The 25,750-nt window shown below is 43.1% G+C and overlaps 1 protein-coding gene across 1 annotated transcript in view; it reads right to left on the bottom strand.

Moving 5' to 3' along the window:
• Nucleotides 1-25,750, bottom strand: part of itgbl1 (integrin, beta-like 1) — a 73,138-nt gene that overhangs the window by 9,449 nt on the left and 37,939 nt on the right. The window contains exons 6-8 of the mRNA XM_067410040.1: nt 24,022-24,162; nt 23,261-23,407; nt 7,002-7,118 (exon numbers count right to left, since the gene is read on the bottom strand). Coding sequence (XP_067266141.1) covers nt 7,002-7,118; nt 23,261-23,407; nt 24,022-24,162 — 405 coding nt within the window. The remainder of the gene's footprint in view (nt 1-7,001; nt 7,119-23,260; nt 23,408-24,021; nt 24,163-25,750) is intronic.

The following is a 25,750-nucleotide window of genomic DNA, read 5'->3' as shown; positions in this document are numbered from 1 at the left end:
TTATTTGGCATTTAAAAGAGCGTCACTTCTGGAGATTTGTGCATGGGCGTTATTTCACGTAGGCTGTAAGGAAACAAAATGTTCACTGAAGCTGAACAGTTTTTTTTTCTCTCTTAATCTTTAAAGAGCAGTTGGTGACTCACTGTAAGACACTGAGCTATAGAACATCTCTCTTCCTCTCAACAACTTACTTTCTGGAACAGTGATTGGTAAATAAAAAAAATAAAAAAAATAGGGATTCCCCTAGCCTAGACTACGTCTGGCAAGGTAGAAATGTGTTCTAGATATTGAAACCAAACAAAAGGATGTGCCTCAAAATGAAAAAATAGACAACACTGAACAGTCTATTCAGTGCTCAGTATGTTTTCTGAATGTCTTAAGCATGTTATGCTGCCTTCACATGCTATCGGAATTATCATACTGTAAATACGAGTTCCTTAAAACTCGGACATGAACGCTATCTCAAGTCATATTTACCACTGGGAGGCTCGGGAATAATTTAGATAGTTCCCGTGTTGGGCATGCCATAAACTTTAAACATGGCGGAGGGGAGAACGATTGCTGCTGTGTTTTTTATAGTTTTTATCTTGATGTTAAAGTAGTGCGTATATACATATATTAATATTAATTTAAAGCATATTATATGTTTTATACACAGCTAAAATAGCCTGTATTTGACCACAATTAGCACAGAGATATGTATATATGGTTGTCAATGAATGGGAAGATAAATATAATTTTGGCTTTAACAAGATTTTCCCAGTAAATAGGCAAGAATAAACCTGGTGTCCTCCATGGTTCCTGTTTCCTGAGCTATATATATATTCATATGTTTTTCATTTTGTGCTAGGTGATATACCAAATTGGAATACCAAATCAAAGTAGGAAGGAAAGTACCCAATTCAATAGTTTATATTCTACAGCTGGGAGGAAATATATGTTGTTGCGGAGGATGTGCAAAGTAGGCCAAATCAAAAAGGAGATTCATTTGTGAAATATACTTGTACTTCTTATAAAATACTTATTTTGGTTAGGTTATGAAATGTCAAATTGATTTAATAATCACCAGGCGCTGTAGTGGCTATTTGGAATAAATGGGTTGGGTGGCAATGTATTCCCATTGTAGCTTAGAATAACTGCGAGAAAATATTTTTGTGTGTGGCTCTTTGCCTTCCTCTCGCTAACCCATTTATTTTGTGGGTGTAGGTATACAGGCTTTAAGTTTGATGCGCTCTTGGTAGAGCTACATGCTTGACTGCTTCAATCAGCCAGCCTACGAGAGCATTTAATTGCTTTGGTGAGTGGCACCCCAGTCCTTTCAATTAAAGCGCACCTGCGATTCCCCATTATCCCGCCTGTAAATGCAATTCGAGTGTGGGCATGTTTGAATTCACGGTGTTTCTCACACCTATCTCTGGAAGGATATTTTCCAAAGAATGTAGCCTAGTCTTAAACTCTCATGCAAGTGCCTCATAATATGATATAAATCCAATCTGAAATATTGATGATCCTGCATTTTAGTAAAACACTTTCATGTTAATACAGCTGGAATGGCTTCTCAAGGGCTAAAGATCCCATGATAGGCAAGGCATATCTGAAGGCTGCCCTTCATTTGAACACCAATTCAGTCCTGCAGGAACAGCTATGCAATTAGCTGAGATGAACGTTTCATCACTGTGTGACGGCTGTCTCTCTGAGCTGAGAGCTGGAGGGACGGCGTGTTTCCACACTTCTCATCTGTTAGCAGGCTCTCATCTGTCTGACTGTGACTCCGGCAGTCACAGTCCCGAGCCCTATACATATTTAAACATCTCCTAGGGCTGGCCCACACAAGGGCAGCCGGCCAAGCTGAGACGGCTTGTCGCTTAGTGACACAACAAAATAAGCATTCAGAAAGCAGCAGCATTAAATTTCTATCCCCACTAAAAGAGGAGGAATGTCGTTCTTAATATACCGACGTGTACCACGGGTGAAACTGTTGTGCTCATCTATCATCAGTTTCTCAAATGGCACTGCTATTGAATAGATAACAGTTTGACAGATAAACATTTATATTGGTGGCAGATATACATTTGCTGATAACTGGGAAAATTATGTTGTTTTTATTGATAGTGAAATTAAAACAGCTAAATCATTTTAACCAGTCCTTTTTTAACAGCATATTTTAAAAGTTCAACATTGGCAAAATGTATGTCTTTTTCCATAATTGTGATCTAACACTCGAGTCATTACAATCCAAAACCTTACAAAAACAAGAACCAGAAGTTTACAATGACTTCAGTCAATATTAAGGAGTTATCATGATCTTCAGTTTAGAATACCGATCCAAATAATTAGGAATTCCTTCTGAAGGATTTGGTAATAGTTGAGTCATTACTAGTGGGTTACCTGTAGTTATTCTAATTGTGAACTACCACATTAAACTGAGCACTATTGCTCACTAATTTGTTAATCAGAGTTTCTTGTTACTTACTTGTTACTATAATGTTAATAGTGCATTAATCATTTGCATCTTTGTTCATTAATGACGGAAGAGTATTCTAAAGTGTTACCTAATAAATTTATATAGCTCCTTTCCAACTGGAACATTCCCTGTGTGAAGGAATGAAGGAACCTCTCATGTCATTCCAAACCTGTGTGATATTCTTTCTTCCGTGAAATGGATGTTGCGATAGTGTTTTCTTCCCTATTGTGACGTATATCTAAATGAAACTACTTCTCAAACAAGAAAAAAATGTAGGGCAGGACTTGATTTTGTCCACTGGGAATTGATTGGATCATTGGATTGTTGTCATTTGCTACTGCTGTGATCTCCTGTGAATGACAGGTTGTCTAACCTTCAAGCCAGTAAGCACATCATCAGAGAAAAAAAAAAACAAGAGGGGTAAGTTATTTTGATTAAACATTAAGAAAGCATGTGAATTAAAAAATATATATGTATGGATAAAACATTTATAAGAAATACTGCAAGAATTGTCAATTTTGATTTTTTCTTTCTTTCTTTCATACAGTGGAAGTCAACGGTAACCAAAACTGTTTGGTTACAGACATTCTTCAAAATATTTTCTTTTATGTTCCAAAGAAGAAATATATACAGAGTTGAGCATGAGTAAATGATAACAGATTTTTCATTTTTGTGTGAACTATCCCTTTAAGTGTACAAATACATTTTAGTAGTTTAAAAAAAAAAAAGGAAAAAAGAAAAGTACGTATTTTGCGTCAAGTGTTAGCACTATGGCTGAAATCATTGTAGTAGTGGTGGAAGTATAGAGAAGAAATGGAAAGCAATAGTCTTTTTATTCTTAAAGTGAAAGCACTCATGAAACAGACGTGCTCAGGTATGACCTCACAACCCCAGCAAGAGGGCTTGAAAATCATCTTTTTTTAGTATTGCTTTCAAGCAACTAGTGAAATTACTAGAATCTGTAAAGTCTTGCAAATTCTAGGAATACACAAGACTGTCAATTATTTCCAGTGCCAATATTCCTGTGCTGTCTTCATCTCAAGTACAGTACATAGTGTGATATACATGATTCAAGCTGCTGTTCAAAAGCAAATATCCTTAGAAAATATCAATTACAATGAAAGTGGTGAGGATTTGGCCTTGGCAAAAACTTTGCCAAGTCAACGCTTTGTGCCTAGATACTTCAAACAAGAGTGCAAACTTCTCAGAGAAGAAGGATTAAATAAAAAATGTTAATTAATCATTTTGGCAGGCTTGTAGAAGGGGTATTTTCTCCAAGGAGCGCATCTTCATTTTAATGAGAAAATAATTAACAGTACAGATATAAAGCAAAACAAATATTCTGAAATATGAGGTCAAATTGTATATAATACAAAACTATTTCCAAAAGTAACAATGTCCAAGAGAAACACCAGTAAATAAAGTTTCAGAGGAAGGCAGCATCTTTTTTGATTTCCTGTAGCTTGTTATAGTCTCATAGAGGCATCAAAGTGTGGCGAAATACATGTGACAAGTCATGTGAGCACTATATTTACACCGTTTGCCTGTCCAGTATGCAACTGGTTTGAAAATTAGCCTAAATGGGTACAACTGGAAGTTTGAGGATGTTAACAACTCACCCTCACATTCAAATTCAAATAAAACCTACTGTAAACTTGTGACTTGTAAGATCTTTTGACAAGCACTCAATTCTGTTAAAGAAAGGGTGCACCTTTGTGCCTGTATTGATCCAATCCATAATGTGTATGTTCTGAGAGAGGCCATGAAAGGAGACTAAGGCAGTGGGATAGATGCTGATTCTCTATTAATTACCTACTTGCCCTTGGCAGAACCATATGCATAACATGATTAGTTCCCTGGTGTTTATTATAAATATCCCTAAAGTCAGATGGTGTAAGTGTATGTTACATTCCATCAAATGCATAAAAAATAGACCTAATATGTCAATCCCCTTAGGTCGATTGAATGATGTGTTGTTCAGTCAGCTGGAGTCTTTATAGCTTAATTTTTAAACCCACAAGCTTGTACATGATCATGATTATAAAAAAACTCATATGTTGTGGTGAGAGAAGAAGCAAGAGTTTTGCTGGAGGCCCCTAATATGGTGTAAAAACAGCTTGTATCCACCAAAAGTAATTAAATATAAAGATCTACAAGCAGCAATAAAGAAAGCTAGCATTTCTTGCTATGAACAACTTTATTATGCTTATTTAGTCTCTGCTGTTTGCAAGATTCATTAAGTTATGAGCAATGGACCTGATTTAAAGTTGACAAAAATTATGTACAAATGTATAATAATGTTATCTTTTTCCTGAATTACATTTGATTGGAAAGTTAAGTACAGTGGCCAAGTATATCTCCAGACCTGAACCCTATTAAGGCACCTGTGGGGCATCCTCAAGCAGAAGGTGGAGAAGCGCCATGTGTCTAACATCCAGCAGCTCTGTGATGTCATTATGGAGGAGTGGAAGAGGATCCCAGCAACAACCTGTGCAGCTCTGGTGAATTCTATGCCCAGGAGGATTAAGGCAGTGTTGGATAACAATGGTGCTCACACAAAATATTGACACTTTGGACACAGTTTTGACTAGGGTGACCAGATTTCTCATGGTGGAATACGGGACGAGTGCGCAATATGACCATGATATAAGAAATTTTATTTCACTATATTATATATATATATATATATATATACACTGCCCTCCAAGAGTTTGAAAACACCCCTGGAAAAGTCTGGTTTTGGACGGTATCAGCATAAATCCTTATAATTTTTTGGTGCAAATACATTACAGTAACTTGACATTATCCAGCAATAATAATTTTCATGTGTTCATTTAATTTCATTACATAATAATGACAGTATATACATGTCAAAGTCAGACATGCCCCTTTGCCAGCTGTGATGCCTGGTTACTTGTTTAAACTTGGCCCAGGTTTGTAAAAGATTTTTGGGTCAGCACACCTTAATAGCTTCAACAATTGATTGCCAATTAAGTTTAGAATACAATGAAATAATTAGAACCCAGTTTTGGTCAGATAGCTGCTAATGCTGGATATTTTGATGAATCAAAAATTTAAGTTTTTTTCTATGTATAAACTGTTTATGTAATAAAATATTTTTTTATAATTTGTGTTGTCCCTTACCTGTGCAAAATTATCACAAATTAAAAAGGATTCATGCCAATATTGTCCAAAACCCCACTTTTCTAGGGCGTTTCTAAACTTTTGGAGGGCAGTGTAGATATAAATATTTGTTATATATTGTTATATAAAAAGAAATTTACAAACAAGTTACAAACAATACAACAAATACGACAGAGATTAAACTTGTTTTTTCACATTTGAATATACTGACAAATATTTAATTAGGCTACTGTCCCTTTAAGACCGAATCCATGGATGTAATATAGGCTACTGACACATTTCCTGTTTTTACCCACCTGTTTACGTCCACTTAACCGACTGTATTTACGTGAGATACTCCACACGATGGACATTTTGAAAAACTATGTGTGCATTTGACCATTCGGGCGCGAGGAGAACTGATCGCGCGAAAGAGAGAGAGAGAGCGTGAGAGAGAGGCTTCTGGTCTGTGTTATTCAGCGTGATTCCGCCTTCACTAATCGATAACGAATTGTGATTGAATGGTAACTTTGTTCTATGACGAATTGATTAGGCTGTTCTTGTGTGACAGAACTCCATCACCCAGTTGAAAGATGAAATACGTGACAAAACATTATTTTTTTCTTAATAAGTCGGGACACTAAAAATAGAGCTGAAATACGGGACTGTCCCGGGAAAAACGGGACGTCTGGTCACCCTAGTTTTGACATGTTCACTTAGAGTATACTCACTTTTGTTGCCAGTTATTTAGACAATAATGGCTGTATGTTGAGTTATTTTTAGAGGATACAAGCAGCACAGTGACTACTCTAAAGTATATGCAATTTTGATTTCTATAGTATTGTCCCTTGAGAACATATAATAAAATGGATGCTGAAATATGAGGGGTGTACTCACTTTTGTGAGATACTAATATATATATATATATATATATATATATATATATATATATATATATATATATATATATATATATATATATATATTGAACTTTCCTTTCATCAAACAATCCTGAAAAAAAAAATTATAATGGCTTACACAAAAATATTAAGCAGCACAAGTGTTTTCACCATTGCTGATAATAAGAAATATTCTTGAGCACCAAAACAGAATATTAGAATGATTTCTGAAGGATCTTGTTACACTGAAGACTGTAGTAATGGCTACTTAAAACTCAGCTTAGCCAACACTTGAATACATTACATTTTAAAATATACTAAAATAGAAAATAGTTATTTTAATTTGTTGTTACTGTATTTTTAATTAGATATATGCAGTCTTGGTGAGCATTGCATTACCATGGTCAATTGCCATTCAGTTTTTCATAATATTTTCATAGACCAGCAGCATAGAGATGTCAAACAATGGAACCATTATGTTTATCTGTCCTGCTGTGTGTGTTTGTGTGTGTTACCTCCACAGATCTCTCCGTTCAGGTCCTCACACTGCCTGTCGTCACACTCACAGTTCTTGCCGTGTACGCGTTTATCTCCAGGTGGGTGGCATGTGCACTGGCCACACAAACACTTCCCTGAAACAAACAAATAATCTGTGACTGGCAAGAAAGCAAAAAAAAATCTGAATGAAACTCAATGCAATCTAACACGTGGCTATTTTTGCTCTTTTATTATCAAGCTCTTGTATGAAGGTAGTTAAAATCTACGTTTCACCTTGAATTTGGCTTATCAAGGTCAACTGAAAAGCACATTGCACTGAAAAGCACAGAGTGCCTCAGTCTATGCTTATCATAGGGCACATTAGTCTGCTAAAGTGGCACTGTCGTTGTTTGACATTGACAGCCGTTACAACTCCAGCTCCGTGCAAGCGAGGAGAACAACAAAGCAACGCCCTGTCTGACAACCTCTCAGCCTGCCAAGCAGATAAAAGCTGCGTGCTGCCGTTGCCACGGTAACTGGTGATGTCAAAACACTTTTCCTTTATCGATTAGCTTGAGTGACGTCATGTAGCCCTTCCCTTAAGCTTTCATGCTAAGCTGCAAGAGAGTGTTTAGAGCATGTAAAAAAAACATTTAATGACTAACCACCTGTCTCATTTCTTTCATTTTTACTTCTCTAATAGCGTAATCCATTACTAGTACCAAATTATACAGAACTGTCAGCAACAAGTGGAGCTCAATGAGTTAAAATTGACAAGTTATTGTACTGATGTATCGCAAACTAAACTACTAAGCATGAATTGATTCTGCACATTATTCAATGCCTTTATACGGACAGTATGAAACACATGATGCACTAGACAGAAAAAGTGTATCTTTCCATATGCTTTCACAGTGGCTGGTGGCATTATGTGTGCCTAAATGGAGAAAGCAGCGCTGGCAGCTTCAGTGTGATTAATGGCTCCCTCGCTGATCATGTACTGCGCTTTGGTCCGAATCGAAACAATTAATTCCTTCACAATATTTGAGAGACAGCCATCCGGCAAGTTCAATTCTCTAGGGAGCCATGCTTGCGCAGGTGCCAAGACAAAAGCCCCATTCCTCTAAATTGTTAAACATCATAATGGCTCAGCATCATCAATTTCCAATAATACGACCCCTAATTCATCTCTAAGAGTTACATTATTATAAATTTATGACCATGGTGCTTAAATCCTGAGATGGGCATTTAGAGTAAACGCTGTACAGGGAGCAGCACCAGCTGTTCTGTGTTAGACTAGGATTTCTATCATATAATCATCTCTGTTAAGCAGTTTTCTTTAGATATTGTCACAGTTTACAGACTTGTACTACACATAAAAACTCATTGCTGTGCAGTTCTGCATTGGAACAACTGACAATTGCGTGTTGACACCAAGGGCTCAAGGTTTCATGGGTGATATTATAGCCAAAAAATAGGCATACACTTAAAATGAAGGTTTCAAAGGGTGTTGATGACATTAAAATATCATGTTTCCCCAAAGAACCTTTCATGAAACAGTAGTTAAAATATTTTTTTTCTTTGTGTGAAGAACTTTTAAATAATCTGAAGAACTCTTTTCCATAAAGAACCTTTTGTGCAATGAAAAGTTTCCATTCCAACTATTTTTTTTGGGTGTACTTATGAAATCCACATTTGGACTGCTTATTTTCAGTGTAGGACACACTAATTCTAATCTCTTATACTATTTAGGACAAATGCAGATTGGGACACAGCCATTTTGAAGTTATTCTGTGGCATATCTGGAAAGACTGTTGATGATGTATGCCAAGACTATATCAATCTTGTGCCACAAACTTGACAAGGACAATCAGGCTTGTAAAGACACCAGTGTTTAGCTGCATAGACCACTGCCAGCTCTGACATTAAATGACAAGCGTGCTGGAGCCGTGCTGAGTGTATCCTGATGTGTCCTGTGAAGCATGAACCTGCCAAATACTGAGGTTCATGCAAATGAGGCTTCTGGGGTGCTAAAGGGGGTGAGGAGGTTTCTCACTGTCTGCCTTTTAAAGTGCAATTAAGAAATGTCAAGAGCCACAAAGAACCAGAGGTGGACCCTTTCACAGTAGGTTTTTAGATGCAAATGCATGTAGGTTTGTATATATGAATATAAAATGAAAGTCCTTAACTGTACACTGCAGCATATAATATAATATAATATAATATAATATAATAATATAATATAATATAATATAATATAATATAATATAATATAATATAATATAATATAATATAATATAATATAATATAATATAATATAATATAATATAATATAATAATTTGACTCATTTATTCAACTGATTCTTTCACTCAGAAACAACAACAACAACAACAAAACACTGCATATATAAATATGCATACCAGATCCTTCGTTTTCGCTGGCTTCATTTGGAACTACCGGTATTTTCGTTCATAATATAAAATACTCTATGATCCGAATTAGTCACTACAGCTTTCCACATTTTAAGAGGCATTAATATTTTATGTTCCTAATGCACCACTTCTCATCATTTGCTGGTACTGAATATAGAGCAATCTGGGGAGAAGTACTAGCTTTACCACTTTTTCTTTTGCAATATTTCGCTTCTGTCAGACAATTTTGAAACATAGCATTTGGAAGCCTTTCAATCAGCACAGGAAATGAAAGGTCAGGGAGGACAGTATGAGTTGTGTTAAGATGTGACATTTAAAGGCATCTCGAGTCCACATTTCAGGTGCTGCCCACTAGCAACCATAAAGACCACCACAATAACACAGCACTGTGCATGCAACACATTCATAAACCAATAACTATAATTTACTTATATAGCAAATTTGTTTTGAAAATGTAATTTCTATAGCATAAGGTATATTTTTACATTTGCATATATTTCTATTCATTTATTTTTTACTTGACTTGAAAGTTCAACCCACAATTCAGCAGCATACATATACATATAAATATACATATGCATATCCACACTAATTGGACACATTCAGAAAGTACATTCCCTCTCAATGCAGAACACCACTTGGTCCTTGTGCACCAGAGAAGGCCACCATTATTAAACTCAGAGGAAGTGATTGCAATCAGCCCTAATTCTGCTGATTTGCTTTAAAAGATCACTCATCACACCAAGCAGTTCCTACAACACATTGGATATCAGTCAACATCTGCGTGGCAAATTAGGCCTCTTTTCCCTCTCCTGTAAGACGGCTGGGAGTGTTGAATGATTGCTGCTGTGCATGTTTAATCAAGATGCATTCTTTGTATATGGGCTTCGCACAGTAATCTATAGAGTGCATTAGTGAGCTAATGAATAGTGTAAAAACCAACACTTAGTAACTTCCGTGCATCAAAAAAAAAAAAAAAACGTGTAATCACTCATTTGTTGCTTCTCAAATGGTGGGATATACAACCATACAGTAAATATCTTTCAGATATCATTTAAATGCCAAATGTTAGACGTAAATATCATATACAACAGAACTGAAATAATCAACTTATCTACAGTTGAAATTGGTTTTCCAGCCATGGCAGAAATGCTCTCAGAACAGGTGTTTCCTGGTAGACATTCCAGGCTTAAGAGAATCTTCCAGATTTTCACTTCTCACCACCTCAACTGGCTCTTTGTTTCCTCTCAAAACCATTTACAAGCTCTTCTACTGAATCCAGCTTTCTCCGTCCATTTGCTATAAGTTGCTGGCAGTGATGACCATCATTCTTAACTAGGGCAAATTGGCACATAAGTAAAAAGAATGAGGCAAGCACACAGCCTGATTTAAAACATCAAGATATCCATTTTCAGTCGGAGGCTTCATGAATCTCAAGCAAACTGCCATGTGGCATGGGAATCCCTCATATGGGGCTTCTCCGTGGCACTGTCTAAATGTTGGATTGATTCAGCTAGGATGACAGTCCTTCTTAATTGTGGGAGTGAAATTCAGAACGGAGGAAACCTGGATAATTACCTGCTGTCAGGATAATGGATGCAGCAAGCAGACATATAGCTCCAATCATGGGTGAAATTCTATGTAAACAGACGTATAAATCATCATTTTCTGGCCACGTCGCATAGCACAGGTTCACAGCACGGCGGGACAGTGAATCTATGGATTACTGATGCTAAACTGTAAAGCCACAGGGTTCCATTCAAACTGTATTCAAGAAACAACTCTTTATGTTCCAATGGATTCACTCAAGGAGATCTATAATACGTGGAGAAAGCTTTTTGTTAGCACTCAGATTCATCTCAATGGCAGTCGCTCGGCTGGTGCAGGACCAGATTCAGAGTGGCCATAGGTGTTAAGGATGCTGGTGTAGAGAGACGAGGCAGATACGGATTTCCACAATAGTAAGAGACTTTAATTAACACAGGGCAGGAACACCAAACATACATTAAACACAACAGAGAACGGACAAGGAGTGCAGGGAGTAAGTGCATTATAAAGGGAGTGCAGATGATAGAGTCCAGGTGCAGGTGATCTGTGATGATGAGGAGCTGACGAGGGAAGTGAGTGCAGGTGATGAAACAGGAGGATCATGGGATATGGAGTCCAGGAAGACAAGGGATCTGTGACAGTACCTCCCCCTCCCGGTAGGCGCGTCCTCGCGCCGTAAATAGAATAACCGGGAGGGGGGGCGGGCGCCCTGGAGACCTCATGCAGGTGCCGGGGGATGAGTGGACTGGAGTGGAGGTCTCCAGGGCGGATCCATGAGCCATGGCGGGTCAGGAGCCTTGGCAGGCCACGGCGGGTCAGGAGCCTTGGCAGGCCACGGCGGGTCAGGAGCCTTGGCAGGCCACGGCGGGTCAGAGCCTTGGCAGGCCACGGCGGGTCAGGAGCCTTGGCAGGCCATGTCAGAGGCCCACCCACATGTGTGGCGCCCACATGTCCCCCACCCACGGGTACTTGGGCCCCCCCCCAAAAAATACTTGGAGAGGTTTAGGATCATATTGCGGAGTCCAAGGAATAAAGTCAATGTGTGGGTGGAGGAGCATGGAGCTGGTTTGGCGGCGGATACTGGAGCTGGTTTGGCGGCGGAGACTGGAGAACTTTGCTCGGCGGCGGAGACTGGAGAACTTTGCTCGGCGGCGGAGACTGGAGAACTTTGCTCGGCGGCGGAGACTGGAGAACTTTGCTCGGCGGCGGAGACTGGAGAACTTTGCTCGGCGGCGGAGACTGGAGAACTTTGCTCGGCGGCGGAGACTGGAGAACTTTGCTCGGCGGCGGAGACTGGAGCGGCAGGCTCGGCGGCGGCGGCTGGAGCGGCAGGCTCGGCGGCGGCGGCTGGAGCGGCAGGCTCGGCGGCGGCGGCGGCTGGAGCGGCAGGCTCGGCGGCGGCGGCTGGAGCTGAGGGCTCGGCGGCTGGAGCTGGGGGCTCGTAGGTGGCGGCTGGAGCTGAGGGCTCGTAGGCGGCGGCTGGAGCTGAGGGCTCGTAGGCGGCGGCTGGAGTTGAGGGCTCGTAGGCGGCGGCTGGAGCTGAGGGCTCGTAGGCGGCGGCTGGAGCTGAGGGCTCGTAGGCGGCGGCTGGAGCTGAGGGCTCGTTAAAAAAGTCAATAAGCCAGTCCAGATCTGGCGGCTCGCACAGGGTTGGAGCGGGCTCTGGAGATACAGGAGCGGGCTCTGGAGATACAGGAGCGGGCTCTGGAGATACAGGAGCGGGCTCTGGAGATACAGGAGCGGGCTCTGGAGATACAGGAGCGGGCTCTGGAGATACAGGAGCGGGCTGTTTCCTCCTCCTCTGCTTTCGGGACCCAGTTGAGGAGTGTGGGTTCCGTGTGGGACAGGAAGGACGTTCACTGGAGGGGTAAGCGGAGGAATACGGAGACTGACTAACTGGCCCGGCTGACCGTGTTTCTGGACGGACTGAAGACCAACACTCATCCACATAGAATTGGGAATTATTCAAAAACAAAATAAAATTTATAGTTTCGCTTAAGGAGAGACGATAATCAGGTTCATGGAGACGGAGAGTGTTGTCATCCAGACCGTCCAAAAATAGGGCGATTAAATTAGCATCGGACCAGTCAGACAGATAAGCCAGCTCAACGAACTCCTCCACATACCTCTCCAGTGAACGACCAACCTGAAGAAGCCCGATGAGGCGATCGCCGGCTGACAGATGAGAGAGAGGCGTAGGAGGAGCAGGAGCCAGGGAGCCGGTGGAAGTCTCCGTTATTCTGTGGAAATCCAGCATAATAGGTCCGTTCTTCTGTTAAGGATGCTGGTGTAGAGAGACGAGGCAGATACGGATTTCCACAATAGTAAGAGACTTTAATTAACACAGGGCAGGAACACCAAACATACATTAAACACAACAGAGAACGGACAAGGAGTGCAGGGAGTAAGTGCATTATAAAGGGAGTGCAGATGATAGAGTCCAGGTGCAGGTGATCTGTGATGATGAGGAGCTGACGAGGGAAGTGAGTGCAGGTGATGAAACAGGAGGATCATGGGATATGGAGTCCAGGAAGACAAGGGATCTGTGACAATAGGAAGAATCAAGAGAAACACAGCTCTTCGTAGAGGTTATAAATATTATTATATGGTGTATATAAATATATTACACACGCAGTAAGGAGAGCCACATGACTTCTCCCCTGCTTTCTTCATACCCAGACAGAAAGAGTGTGTTTTGTTTTTACGTCAATGTTTTTAAATGAGTGCAAATTTTGGTCTTGGGCATTAAAATCCCAGGCTGAAAATAGGCCCCACTCCCACCTGGAAGTTGTCACAGACACGCCAGGCTCTACTCTCACCCAATCACGACGCACACCCTCACCAGAATACTAACCACGCACACCTGACACTCACCCCCTCCCTCATCAGCTGCACTACAAAAGACACGCACAGGCATTCTGTCACTGTCCGGTCTTGTTAACGCATACCTACCTGCTATGCTTACCTCAAGGACTCCTCTAATGATTACTTACCTGTCTCCAGCGTTCTCCAAGATCCCTAGTGTTCTCCTTGTCTGCTGTGAGTGTCTCTGTGTCTCGTCTGCTCCACGTCTGCCTGCCATCCACGATGGGAAATCAAGGACAAGTATCAGTCACAAGAATATCATCTGCCACAAACTTTACCTGCATTCACTTACCTGCACTCTGGTGTCTGAATCTGGTTGCTCAATAAAACATCATTAACGTCATACCTGTCTCAGTCCCCTTCTGTATGTAACAGAAGACAGGACCAACACCGTCTGAACAGCCACGATGAGCATTCTGGATCCGTTTCAAGACCTTGTGGATGCACTTCGCCGCACTCTCACCAGCCCTTCCACGCCAACACCACCAGTGACCACTTCTGCACTCCCCATTGCATCTCTTTCACCGCTTACGATCGCCAGTCCCATGGCCAAACCGGCGCCCTTCTCTGGCTCGGCGGAGGACTGCAACGGATTTCTCCTGCAGTGCTCGCTGGTCCTGGAGATGCAACCGCACTTATATCCCCATGACAAGTCAAATGTTGCCATTATAATCTCTCAACTTGATGGAAAAGCGCTTCGCTGGGCTGAACCACTCTGGTCACAAGATAATCCTGTTGTGCAGTCCTTGTCAAGCTTCACTGCCCATTTCAAGGAAGTTTTTGGAAAACCAGCCTGGGATTCATCTATCGGTGAGAGATTATGTAAACTCAAACAAGGTTTAATGTCTGTGTCTGATTATGCTCTCCACTTCAGAACCCTAGCTGCAGCAAGTGGTTGGAACGAACAAGCCCTCATTACCACTTATCGTCAAGGACTGGATCCCTGTGTGCGGTTGCATCTTGCTGCATATGAGGATACCATCGGGCTCGAGAAGTTTATTCAACTTTCCATCAGATTCGCCACTCGTATGCAGCTGTCTCGAAGAGCACCAGGACCAGTGGTTGTTTCCATCCATACTCCTGAATCCGTCAGTCACCCAGAAACAGCCAACGAACCCATGCAAATCGAAAAGTCACGTCTTTCGTCTGAGGAGGCTGAACCAGAATTTATGTTTGTATTGTGGCCGCCCTGGGCATTACATCTCTGAATGCCTATGTTGAATAAGATGAAACCACTCACTGTTGTTGTTAACCTTACTGCTGCTGATTTCTGTCTTCCAGTTAATGCTCTCCTCGACTCTGGGTCAGCTGGAAACTTCATCTCCAGAGCCCTCTGTCACCAGCTTAAACTCAAGACAACAGCCACACCGAAGATATATCAAATCCACTCGGTAACGGGAAAACCCCTCCGTCAAGTACGTTACATTGTGGGACCTCTTCAACTCCAAGTTGGCATTCTTCATTAAGAGGAAATTCATCTGCTGGTTCTGGAGGACTCAACATCTGACATGATTCTAGGGCGCCCATGGCTAGAGCAGCACAATCCCATCATCTCCTGGCGGACAGGAGAAATCCTGAAGTGGGGTAACCAATGTTTCATTGACTGTTTTCCCAAGTTTCCTGTTCCTAGTCTTACAGAGCTCTGAACAAGATTACAGTAAAGTTTCGATAACCAAGTATCGGAAGACAAGACAAGTATCAGTCACAAGAATATCATCTGCCACAAACTTTACCTGCATTCACTTACCTGTCTGAATCTGGTTGTTCAATAAAACATCATTAACGTTATACCTGTGTCTCAGTCCCCTCCTGTACGTAACAGAAGTACACAGTTTGAAATTTTGAGCCAAACACCTGAGCTGTTAATGCCATGTAAATAATAGACCCTGGAGCTGCAGGAAAATGTCATGACAGTGCTGATTGGCTGGTGGCACAGTCCCAAGCTCTTTATTAGCAATTACCTTCTTTTTTAAGAATTCAACGGCCCAGAGTCAATTATATAGATACTGTACCGATGTTGTATTTCAAGACATTTGTTAGGTTTTTGTCCTTAAAACACTCTTGTTTGTGGGACTAATTTCTCACGCATCTCATCCCAAGCCTTCGTTGCTAATTCCAAAACATAATTTCAGAACAAGTAACAGAGGCTTGAGCCTTGATAGCAGAATAATACCGTTGATACAGTTATTAACACAGTTGAAAGAGAGAGAGAGAATAAGCATATGTGAATTAGCCTACCTGAGTCTGTGCTTCTCTCATGGCAGCAGTGTCTCTACTAATAGCGTAACTATAAGTTAATCTACCTCAAGAACCGCAGTTCCCTTTCAGTCGCTCACGTTCGACGTACGTCAGTAGTGACAGACGAATTGGGATAACGCTAGAGAGCCCTATCAGCTTCGAGTGAACTAAAACAAGCCAATGGAATTGGTGTGCGATATTTGCATAATGCGCACCGCCTCCGACAGGTGTATATAAATAGGAAGCAGATGCAATCGCACTCTGTCTTTCGCTTCGGAGCCAACAGTTGGTGTCCAGCTTCAGACTTCACAAGAGTGAGACTAAACAGCCTTGGAGATTCAGCGTCTGTTTGTGTTGGCGTTAAGGCACAACAGCGAGGTCGCAAGCTTCCCGGGAGCCTGAGCTTAAGCTCTCAACTGCTGTTTTAAAAGCAACTGAATTCCCATATAAAACGCAGTTGTCTGTTGCGATTTGGGCCGGTTCCTCCCGGTGTGTTCGGGGAGTGGTGTACCTGAACACATCGCGTCACTCTCTGTGTGCTTCAGCACGAGAGAGCTGACTCTTCCCCTTCTAAAAGAGCTTCACAGACAGACACAGCGTCTTTTTCAAGACGTCATTCTGTCTGTGCGTTTCTGGAGGCGGTTGTTTCCTATCCTCACTGACGGCCACAATCACTTTCTCTCATGTCTGCTTAGTGTGCTGAGACTGTGTTTGTGGGTGGTTCATATTCTCTTATGAGAATATGCCCACGTCACCCTGCGCGTCGTCTGGCGCTCTAGATGCACGGTCGAGACTCGAGCGCCTTTAATGAGGTGGAGTCCCCTCACTTATTCCCCGATCTAGTTTATTTTTCTGAATAAGAAAAATACGACTTTGGTTAATAAGCCTGGGTGACCAGAGGATCACAGTGGGGCTATACCCGCCGAGCCATTCTCCGTGGGCCCCCCACTCCTCTAGTGCATCGCAAACATGTTGTGACTATGTCCGTGGGTGGTTCATGTTTAGTAAAACATGGCCACGTCGGCGCCGTGTGTCGTCCAGTTGGACGGCCCCGTTCACTGTCCAACATGGCTGGTAGCTTCTGCTTGGATTGCTGGTCCTTCTCATGAGGGACCTAGCGTCTTAGTCGGAGCTCCAGCAGAGGATAAGATGTCGACTGCTACATTGGAGAGAGTATTGTTGGGCTCTGAAAATGCTGAGCATCCCACAGTCGTGATGTGCTCATGCTGTATCAGATTCAGACTTGACAACCATGCTTTCCCGGGCCCCTGGGGGCGTTGTGTGACGCGCACTCGCCTTGCCCCGCCCCCTGTGCCCGGACGCGCATGGAAAAACTTGGCAGTTTTGTAGCCTCTTTGGTGTTAAATATGGAACGCCAAGGGGGCCATAATCTGCATTACAAGTTTTTTTCTCTCTCACTACCCTTTAGGGTGGGGTCGCAGTGCTACGGGCACACCACCTCTGCCCTGCATGGGTCTTGGCCCCCGGCAAGTCCGTGGTAGGCCAAAGCACTCATTGCGTGTGGGTAGTTCTGAGTCAGGGTTGAGCTACGCATGATGCAGGTCATAGCGCAGGCCTCTGGCCAGACAATGTCCACCATGGTGGTCCGGAAACACCCCTGGCTAGTCTTGCTGGGATGTGTCATCGTCAAGTACACTTTCTCGATGTGGTCATCTCACAAGCTGGCCTAAAACCCAGCCCGCTCTCCCCGCAGCCAACCCAGTTGGTTAGCAGGAGGCGGTCCTGGGGATATGGTGACCTGCAGCTGAAGGAAACAGTTCTTTCCCCAGAGGAGGACCAGGTGGAGAATTCTGGTCTGTTCCACCGCTGGATCTCCGGAGTCCAGCGGTACCCACGAATAGAACTGTTGTCTGATCCTCCAGGTCCCAAGAGGGTGTGGCTGGTAGTGTGCAAGGCCCCGCCTTGCCACTCTCAGCCCTCTCTCACTTCACCAGCAGGTTCCAGTGTGGTGGTTCAGGCTGCACCCCATGTGCCGTCTCCCATTCACACTGCTACCTCGCAGAGTCTGACCACACTCCGGGCCGCTCCCATGCCGTCCGAGTCGGGTCCCCGTACTCTGCCTCGCTGCCCCACCCCCGGTGCGTCTGTGGTGCCTTTGGTCCCGCTGGCTCAGTGTCTGGAAGCGTGGATAGCGCTACCCAGCCTGTCCAGCTGGCTCATTCGTACCATCAGACTCAGCTATGCGATTCAGTTCGCCCAGCGTCCCCCGGTTTTCAGGGGTGTCCACTACACTCAGGTGTCACTGGACAACACACCTGTTCTCCGGGCGGAGATTGCTGTCCTCCTGGCGAAGGATGCAATCGAGCCGGTCCCTCCAGCCGATATGAAGTTGGGGTTTTACAGCCCCCTACTTCACTGTACCAAAAAGGGCGGTGGGCTATGGCCAATCCTGGATCTGTGCGTCTTGAACCGGTACCTTCACAAGTTGCCGTTCAAGATGCGCAGAAGCGCATTTTCGAATGCATCCCCCCCCGGGATTGGTTTGCAGCGATCGACCTGAAGGACGCGTACTTTCATGTCTCGATTCTGCCTCGCCACAGACCCTTCCTATGGTTTGCGTTCGAGGGTCGAGCATATCAGTACAAAGTCCTACCCTTCGGGCTGGCCCTGTCGCCCCGCGTCTTCACGAAGGTTGCGGAGGCGGCCATTGTTCCCCTCAAGGAACAAGGCGTTCGTATTCTCAACTACCTCGACGACTGGTTGATCCTGGCCAGCTCGCGAGCGCAGTTGTGCGAACACAGGGACCTGGTTCTCGGACCTCATGCTCCTCGCGACAGCCCCTCCCTGGCCGATTCCTCTGAAGAAGGACCTCCTGACTCAGAGACGGGGCACCCTATGGCACCCGCGTCCCGACCTGTGGAACCTCCACGTGTGGTCCCTGGACGGGATGCGGAGGTTTTGAGTGATCTCCCGCAAGCGGTCGTAGACACCATCACTTCCGCTAGAGCTCCTTTCACGAGGAGCCTCTATGCGCTGAAGTGGAACCTATTCGTCGAATGGTGCGCCTCTCGCCGAGAGGACCCCCGATTATGCTCGGTCAGATCCGTGCTTTCCTTCCTGCAAGAAGGGTTGGAGCGAAGGCTGTCTCCCTCCACCCTGAAGGTGTATGTTGCCGCTATCGCTGCACATCACCACGCAGTTGAGGGTAAGTCCCTGGGGAAAAACGATCTGATCGTCAGGTTCCTGAGGGGGCCGAGGAGACTGAATCCTTCTTGCCCTTCCTCCATACCCTCTTGGGATCTGACCCTGGTTCTTACATCTCTCCGGGGTGAGCCCTTCGAACCTTGCAATCAGTCGAGTTAAAAGCACTGTCTCTCAAGACTGTCCTCCTGGTTGCATTGGCTTCTCTGAAGAGGGTAGGGGATCTGCATGCATTTTCGGTCGACAAGTTCGGGCCCGGCGACTCTCACATCATCCTGAGACCCCGGCCCTGATATGTGCCCAAGGTTCCTACCACTCCCTTCAGAGATCAGGTAGTGAACCTGCAAGCGCTGCCTTCGGAGGAGGCAGACCCAGCCCTAGCTTTGCTCTGTCCCGTCCGCGTTCTGCGTGTGTACGTAGACAGAACGAGAAGCTTCAGGACCTCAGACCAGCTCTTTGTCTGTTACGGAGGCCAGCAGAAGGGAAAGGCTGTCTCCAAGCAGAGGATGGCCCACTGGATAGTGGATACCATCGCCTTGGCGTACGAATCCCAGGGCGAGCCTTGCCCGCTCGGGTTGAGAGCCCACTCCACCAGAGGGGTGGCCTCTTCCTGGGCGCTGGCTCATGGCGCCTCGCTGACAGATATCTATAGAGCTGCGGGCTGGGCGACACCTAACACGTTCGCTAGATTCTGTAGCCTAAGTGTAGAGCCGGTATCTTCCCGTGTACTCGCTTCCACTAGCCAGTAGACGCGTTGAACCCACTCTAAGTGTCGACTCCAGGTCGTGTTCCCCACTTGGCGAACCCTTTCGAGTTCCTCTGCCTCCCCCTTCAGCTCGGACATTGCGGAGTGTCTGATGCCAGGCCTACCTCCGTCGATGACGCTGTCTGTTGGCTGGGGCCATATGTTGTGACTCCTCTACGTGAGCGGTCCTATATGTCCACGGTTTAAAACTCCCTACGGGCGAGTCCATGTCTTTCCCTTAGCAGAGCCAGCTCTGCTGTCACCTGTCAGATGAGTCTCCCCCCTACCCAGGTGGAGCCATCCCAGGGACTCCATATGCGTACTGCCCCCCGGGCCATATGTGTATTCTCCACGTAAACTCCTCCCCCATTGGGTAGGTAGTGGCCTCCGCAGCGTCCCCTACGGGTTCGCTTCCTCAGTGTAGTCTAGTTTACTTAGTGGGTATGTTGGAACAGCAGTAGACTCTCTCGGTGTAAGCTCGCCCCCTTCACCGTCCAATTGGTGCGACGGGTGGCTAGCGCTTGCACTGGGCACTGGAATGGGGTTTTCGTAACTGTGGCACTTTATTTAGGATCCCAATTCGTCGGTCACTACTGACGTACGTCGAACGTGACCGACTGAAAGGGAACGTCTGTTACATATGTAACCCTCGTTCCCTGAAGGAGGGAACGGAGACGTACGTCCCGTCGCCACAGTTTCTGTACCCTCGCTGTTGTGCGGACACCAGTTGTCTCCTCAGCAAAAAACAGAGTGCGATTGCATCTGCTTCCTATTTATATACACCTGTCGGAGGCGGTGCGCATTATGCAAATATCGCACGCCAATTCCATTGGCTTGTTTTAGTTCATTCGAAGCTCTCTAGCGATATCCCAATTCGTCGGTCACTACTGACGTACGTCTCCGTTCCCTCCTTCAGGGAAAGAGGATTACATATGTAACCGAGACGTTATTACCTTGTATGTATGGATAATCAAGTAAATCTAAGTTGCTTCAGTCCAGTAAGTGTTTATTCTTAAATTTTACAATATAAATATAACAATATAAAAGTTATTCTTATGTTTACAGTATTTTACAGTATAAAACAAATAAACAAAAAACGTGTGACATAACCTGAAGGGGGACGTTTTTAGAATTACAATGAAAGGCCTTTTACTTACTACATAAATCAGACTGGATGACATGTAGAAAACATGTAGTGTATTGTGTACAACCATTTTTTAAGCAACATTTTGATCATATTGATAATTTAGAAGCCTTTTAGTAATTTGGAAATTTTTGTATCAAATAATACAGCAGGCTGTGTAACCACTTAGTGCTGCAATAAATTAAATACATAAACTGGCTTCCTTCCAGGAAATCTTACATTTTTACTTTTTTTATTTCTAGCTAATTAAATTTAACCCACCATTTGTCTGAAGCAGATTTTAGATGCTTTAAAGGTATAGCTGAAGGAATTAAAGCTAATTAATAAATTCTAGTGACTTTGTTACAATTTAATAATTACTTTTTTACTAGAGAGACAGAACTCACATCCTACTCTCTATGTTTCTCTAAAGACCAGAACAAATGGTTTTCACAGTGCCAAGATCCAAGCTAGAAATCCCTATGCGGATTTAGCTTTTTATACACATGGTACTGAGAAAAAGAAAGAAAGAAAAAACTAATACAATGCCTCTGGTTCACTAAAAGATTTGTTTCTAAGTTTCACCACAAGACTTGCTGCCAGATTCAGTGTTATTTCAGGTGCTACAGAGGGAACATGCCGAGCTAAAGCCTTGAGGGATGAAACACAAAAGCTACTATGTATCAAATTCTTCCAGCTTGCATTTACACGTTTGTATTTCTTAGGTACGCTGGATGTAATCATTATTGACATTGTCTAAAACAAGACTAGCATTCAGTATTTACTGTTGCACTATAAAACAAACAGCTGGTGGAAGTGTAGGCAACATCTTTTTCAACCCAGCCATTACAGCAAAAGTTATTTAATTTTTGACTTTTAAAATGAGACAAGTTATATTATCTGCCCTATGTCACTAGAGTATAAAAGAGCACGGGGGTGGAAGTCCTTTAAAACAAGAGCACAGAACACAGGCTCCATTAAAGTTAAATTATCACCTCACTCAGTGAAACAGGACTATTATTATCGCTCTTCACTTTCTTATGCAGCAGGGAACTATGGAAATAGCATTGTTTCAGAACAATCACGCTCATTCTGATTCATTTATTCTGACTTATTTTTTATTTCTAAAAAGACTCATGTAGAGACAGTATGCACAGACCAGCACTTCTACCTGAAGAAAACTGTAAGTTCACAATACCCATTACAAAAAGTAACATTGTAACCACATATTCATATCAGACTGTAATTCAGATGATTATGGCAATTTGTTTTAAAAATATATTTAATGTGTTAGAATTGTAAGATGCCTGCCCACAAAATGCCACTTTAGTAAAATTCATGTTATTACTATAAAACCATATCAAATTAATATGGCCTCCAGAGCTAGAATTTTCTATCGTTTTGTTTTTAGTTTTTGTTTATTTAAGTGGTGGCTATATACTACTAGCCACTGGCTAGTAGTATATAGCCAGTTTTAAAAATTAAAAATTACCAGTTTTATTGCAGTGCCAATTACTGTAACTATGGCATTTAGTGGAAAGTATATAAAAAATGCTTTGTTAGGTAACGGAACAATATACTACAGGACATTAGGCTACACTAACAAAAGTAATTTTAAGAGTCAGATCAAGTACAAATAGCTTGTAAGTGTGGTTTACCATAGCAAATGTTCTGAAATGTAATAATAAATCACACAAATAATTCATCCAAAGAAGTAAAAATCATATCAAAATCCATTGTTTGTCTTGTGTATTCAGACATCATCCTGCATCTGTTTTGAGTATTTGGGTTGTTTCTGGGTTTAGCAGTAAACTGCCACAGAGGCATGTTTGGTCTCTTATATTGTAATCATTGCTGAAACACTGTTTCGAATTTAACTACAGGCTCAAAGAATGATGCATACAGCCAAACACTATTTATGTAACAACGTGTTTCATTCAAAACAATCTATTAAGATTGGCATGCTAAATGACACTATTGCTAATTATAGCATTGATCTTTCCGCTCAAGCTTTGCATCATGCCATGTCAGAGCGTCTAATCGGAAGAGTCGAAAATTACACACTTCACCTTTAAGAGTCCTCTGGCCTACCATGCAACCAACAAATGTAACACCTCGGATCTGTGAAATGCTGCTGACGGAACCCACTTTGGCACAGATGAATAGACACTAGACTTAATTACCTCTGCCAAAGCAGGGCAGGCTGGAGGTTCCCCGACACTTCTTCTGACTGGCTTCTACAGACAGCGAACAGGAGAGAGGATGATCGCATTTCTTTCCAGCCCAACCTTCTTTGCAGTCGCACCTGCCACAGTTACACTGGCCGTGACCTTCAAACAGACACATAGCAGGATTTAGAGTCCTCTAATGCATGAACGATCGACTGAAGCTCTGCCTGAAGCTGACCTAGATACAGGCAAAGATTATACATTGGTGGTGTATATGTGTGTCAGTTTATGGATGTGAAGTTAAAGGGCACAGCTCACAGGTCTGGCTGACCATGAATGTAAAAATGAATTGTAAATACGGTCCTCTGAGGCAAACATAAGATTGAAGTGAGCCTCGCATATGGCAGCAGCGTTATTCCTCAGCATTAGAAACAGATGTTGAAATGTTTCTGAACTGCATCTGTTGTTCTTCAGCTCAGGATAATCCACATGGCCTGTGTTTATGCAAGATCACATATAGGTGGAGTGAGCGGATATCGAACAGTTCCACCCTGTCCTCTTTTTCAGCAATGTCAGTATTTTCACTGCTGGATTTTGGAATGTGAACCATTTCCTTTTGAGGGGGTTTGATGAAGCCAAAACTGACCATTTCAACATTTATTTTCTTGAGAAACACACTGCCAGAGTGACAAGTGAGATACAAATTGAATATATACAACACAAATGTGATAATAAGAATGAGAAGTTTGACAGAAATGTTTCAACTAGTGCTTTACCTGAACAGAAATCATCCGAGTATCTGTCATACATGGCATGGCAACTTCTCTCGTCACACTCGCAGGTCTCTCCATGGATGTCACCCCAGTCTCCTGATGGATCTACATCATAGCAGGTGCACTCTCCACAGACACATGTGCCTACAAAGACAAGGTGAAATTATAGGAAGCATGGTAAAGGTCCTGAAAGTCAAATTAAGCTATATTCCAATAGTCAACCACTGACATTTCATTCACACAGTCAAACACTGACAAACAGGTGTGACTCTTAAATTGTCCTGTTCAAAATTACACTTACTGAATACACAACTGTTCAAAAGCTCTGTTAGATTTTATTATGTTTTTGAAAGAAGTCTCTTATGCTCACCAAAGCTGCATTTATTTAATAAAATATTACAGTAAAACAGTAATTTTGTGAAATATTATTACTGTATATTTTATATTATATTATATTTTTAAAAAATAAACGTGTTCTATTTGAATATATTTTAAAATTTAATTTATTCCTGTAATGGCAAAGCTGAATTTTCAGCAGCCATTACTCCCGTCATCAGTGTCACATGATACTTAAGGAATCATTCTAATATGCTGATTTGTGCTCAAGAAACATTTTTATTATCAATGTTGAAAACAGTTGTTCTGTTTAATATTTTTTCAGGATTCTTTGATGAATAGATAGTTAAAAAGAACGGGGATCTGAATTGGGATCTAGCCCAATCACCTTCGAGTGTAAACTCAACAAGCCAATGGACATTGGCGAGTGTGATTTGCCTGACCCCCGCACCTGCTGGAGTGGAACAAAGGATAGGGCTTTATGTGGAGAAAGTCTATCACTGCTGTTCCTTCTTACCCCACACAGTGAGACTATTGGATAACACTGGGAAAGCATGCCTATTCCAAGCAGAAAGGAACGCTACGGAGGCCACATCCTGCCCGTTCAGAGGTGACATGTGGAGTTTATACATTTGGACTGACCATTAGAGTAGTACTACATATGAAAGTTGTGGTAGATCTCTGTGGTAAATCCAGCCTTGCTAGGGTGGAGTCAATACCAGCAGAGACCGCAGAGTTGGCTCTACCAAGGAAAATACATGGACTGGCCATCAGGGAAGCCATACCATGTAGGAATACAAATGTGGGATCACCCGTAGGGAAACCACAACACATGGGCACCTAGTCTAGCACAGGGGCTACTTGTGGCGAGTACAAGGGAGGACACAGGCTCTACACAGAGACTATAAAATCTCACAAACGTGTAAAGTGTCACCCAGCCAGCAGTTCTACAAATGTCTGCCAGTGAGGCACCATGTGCCAACGCCCAGGAGGAGGCAACACTGTGAGTGGAGTGAGTTCTCATCCCAAGGGAGCCTGATATGCCAAGACTATGGTTTCCACTATCCAGTGGGCCAACCTCTGCTTGGAGACAGCCTTTCCCTTCTGCTGACCTCCATAACAGACAAAGAGCTGGTCCGAGGTCCTGAAGTGCAAAGCGCAAATGGGACAGAGCAGAACAAGGGCTGGGTCTGCCTCCTCCAGGGGCAGCGCTTGCAGGTTTACCACCTGATCCCTGAAGGAGGTGGTGGGAACCCTGGGCATATATCTAGGACGGTGTTCTCAGGATTACATAAAAGTTGTCCGGCTGGAATTCTAGGCACAATTTGTTGACCGAAAAAGCCTGCAGGTCCCCTACCCTCTTGAAAGAAGTGAGCACAGTCAGGAGCACTGTCTT

Source organism: Chanodichthys erythropterus, chromosome 14 (genome assembly GCF_024489055.1).
Source record: "Chanodichthys erythropterus isolate Z2021 chromosome 14, ASM2448905v1, whole genome shotgun sequence".
Lineage (NCBI taxonomy): Eukaryota > Metazoa > Chordata > Actinopteri > Cypriniformes > Xenocyprididae > Chanodichthys > Chanodichthys erythropterus.
The sequence above is the reverse complement of the archived record's forward strand: the minus strand, read 5'-3'. Positions and strand labels throughout refer to the sequence as shown.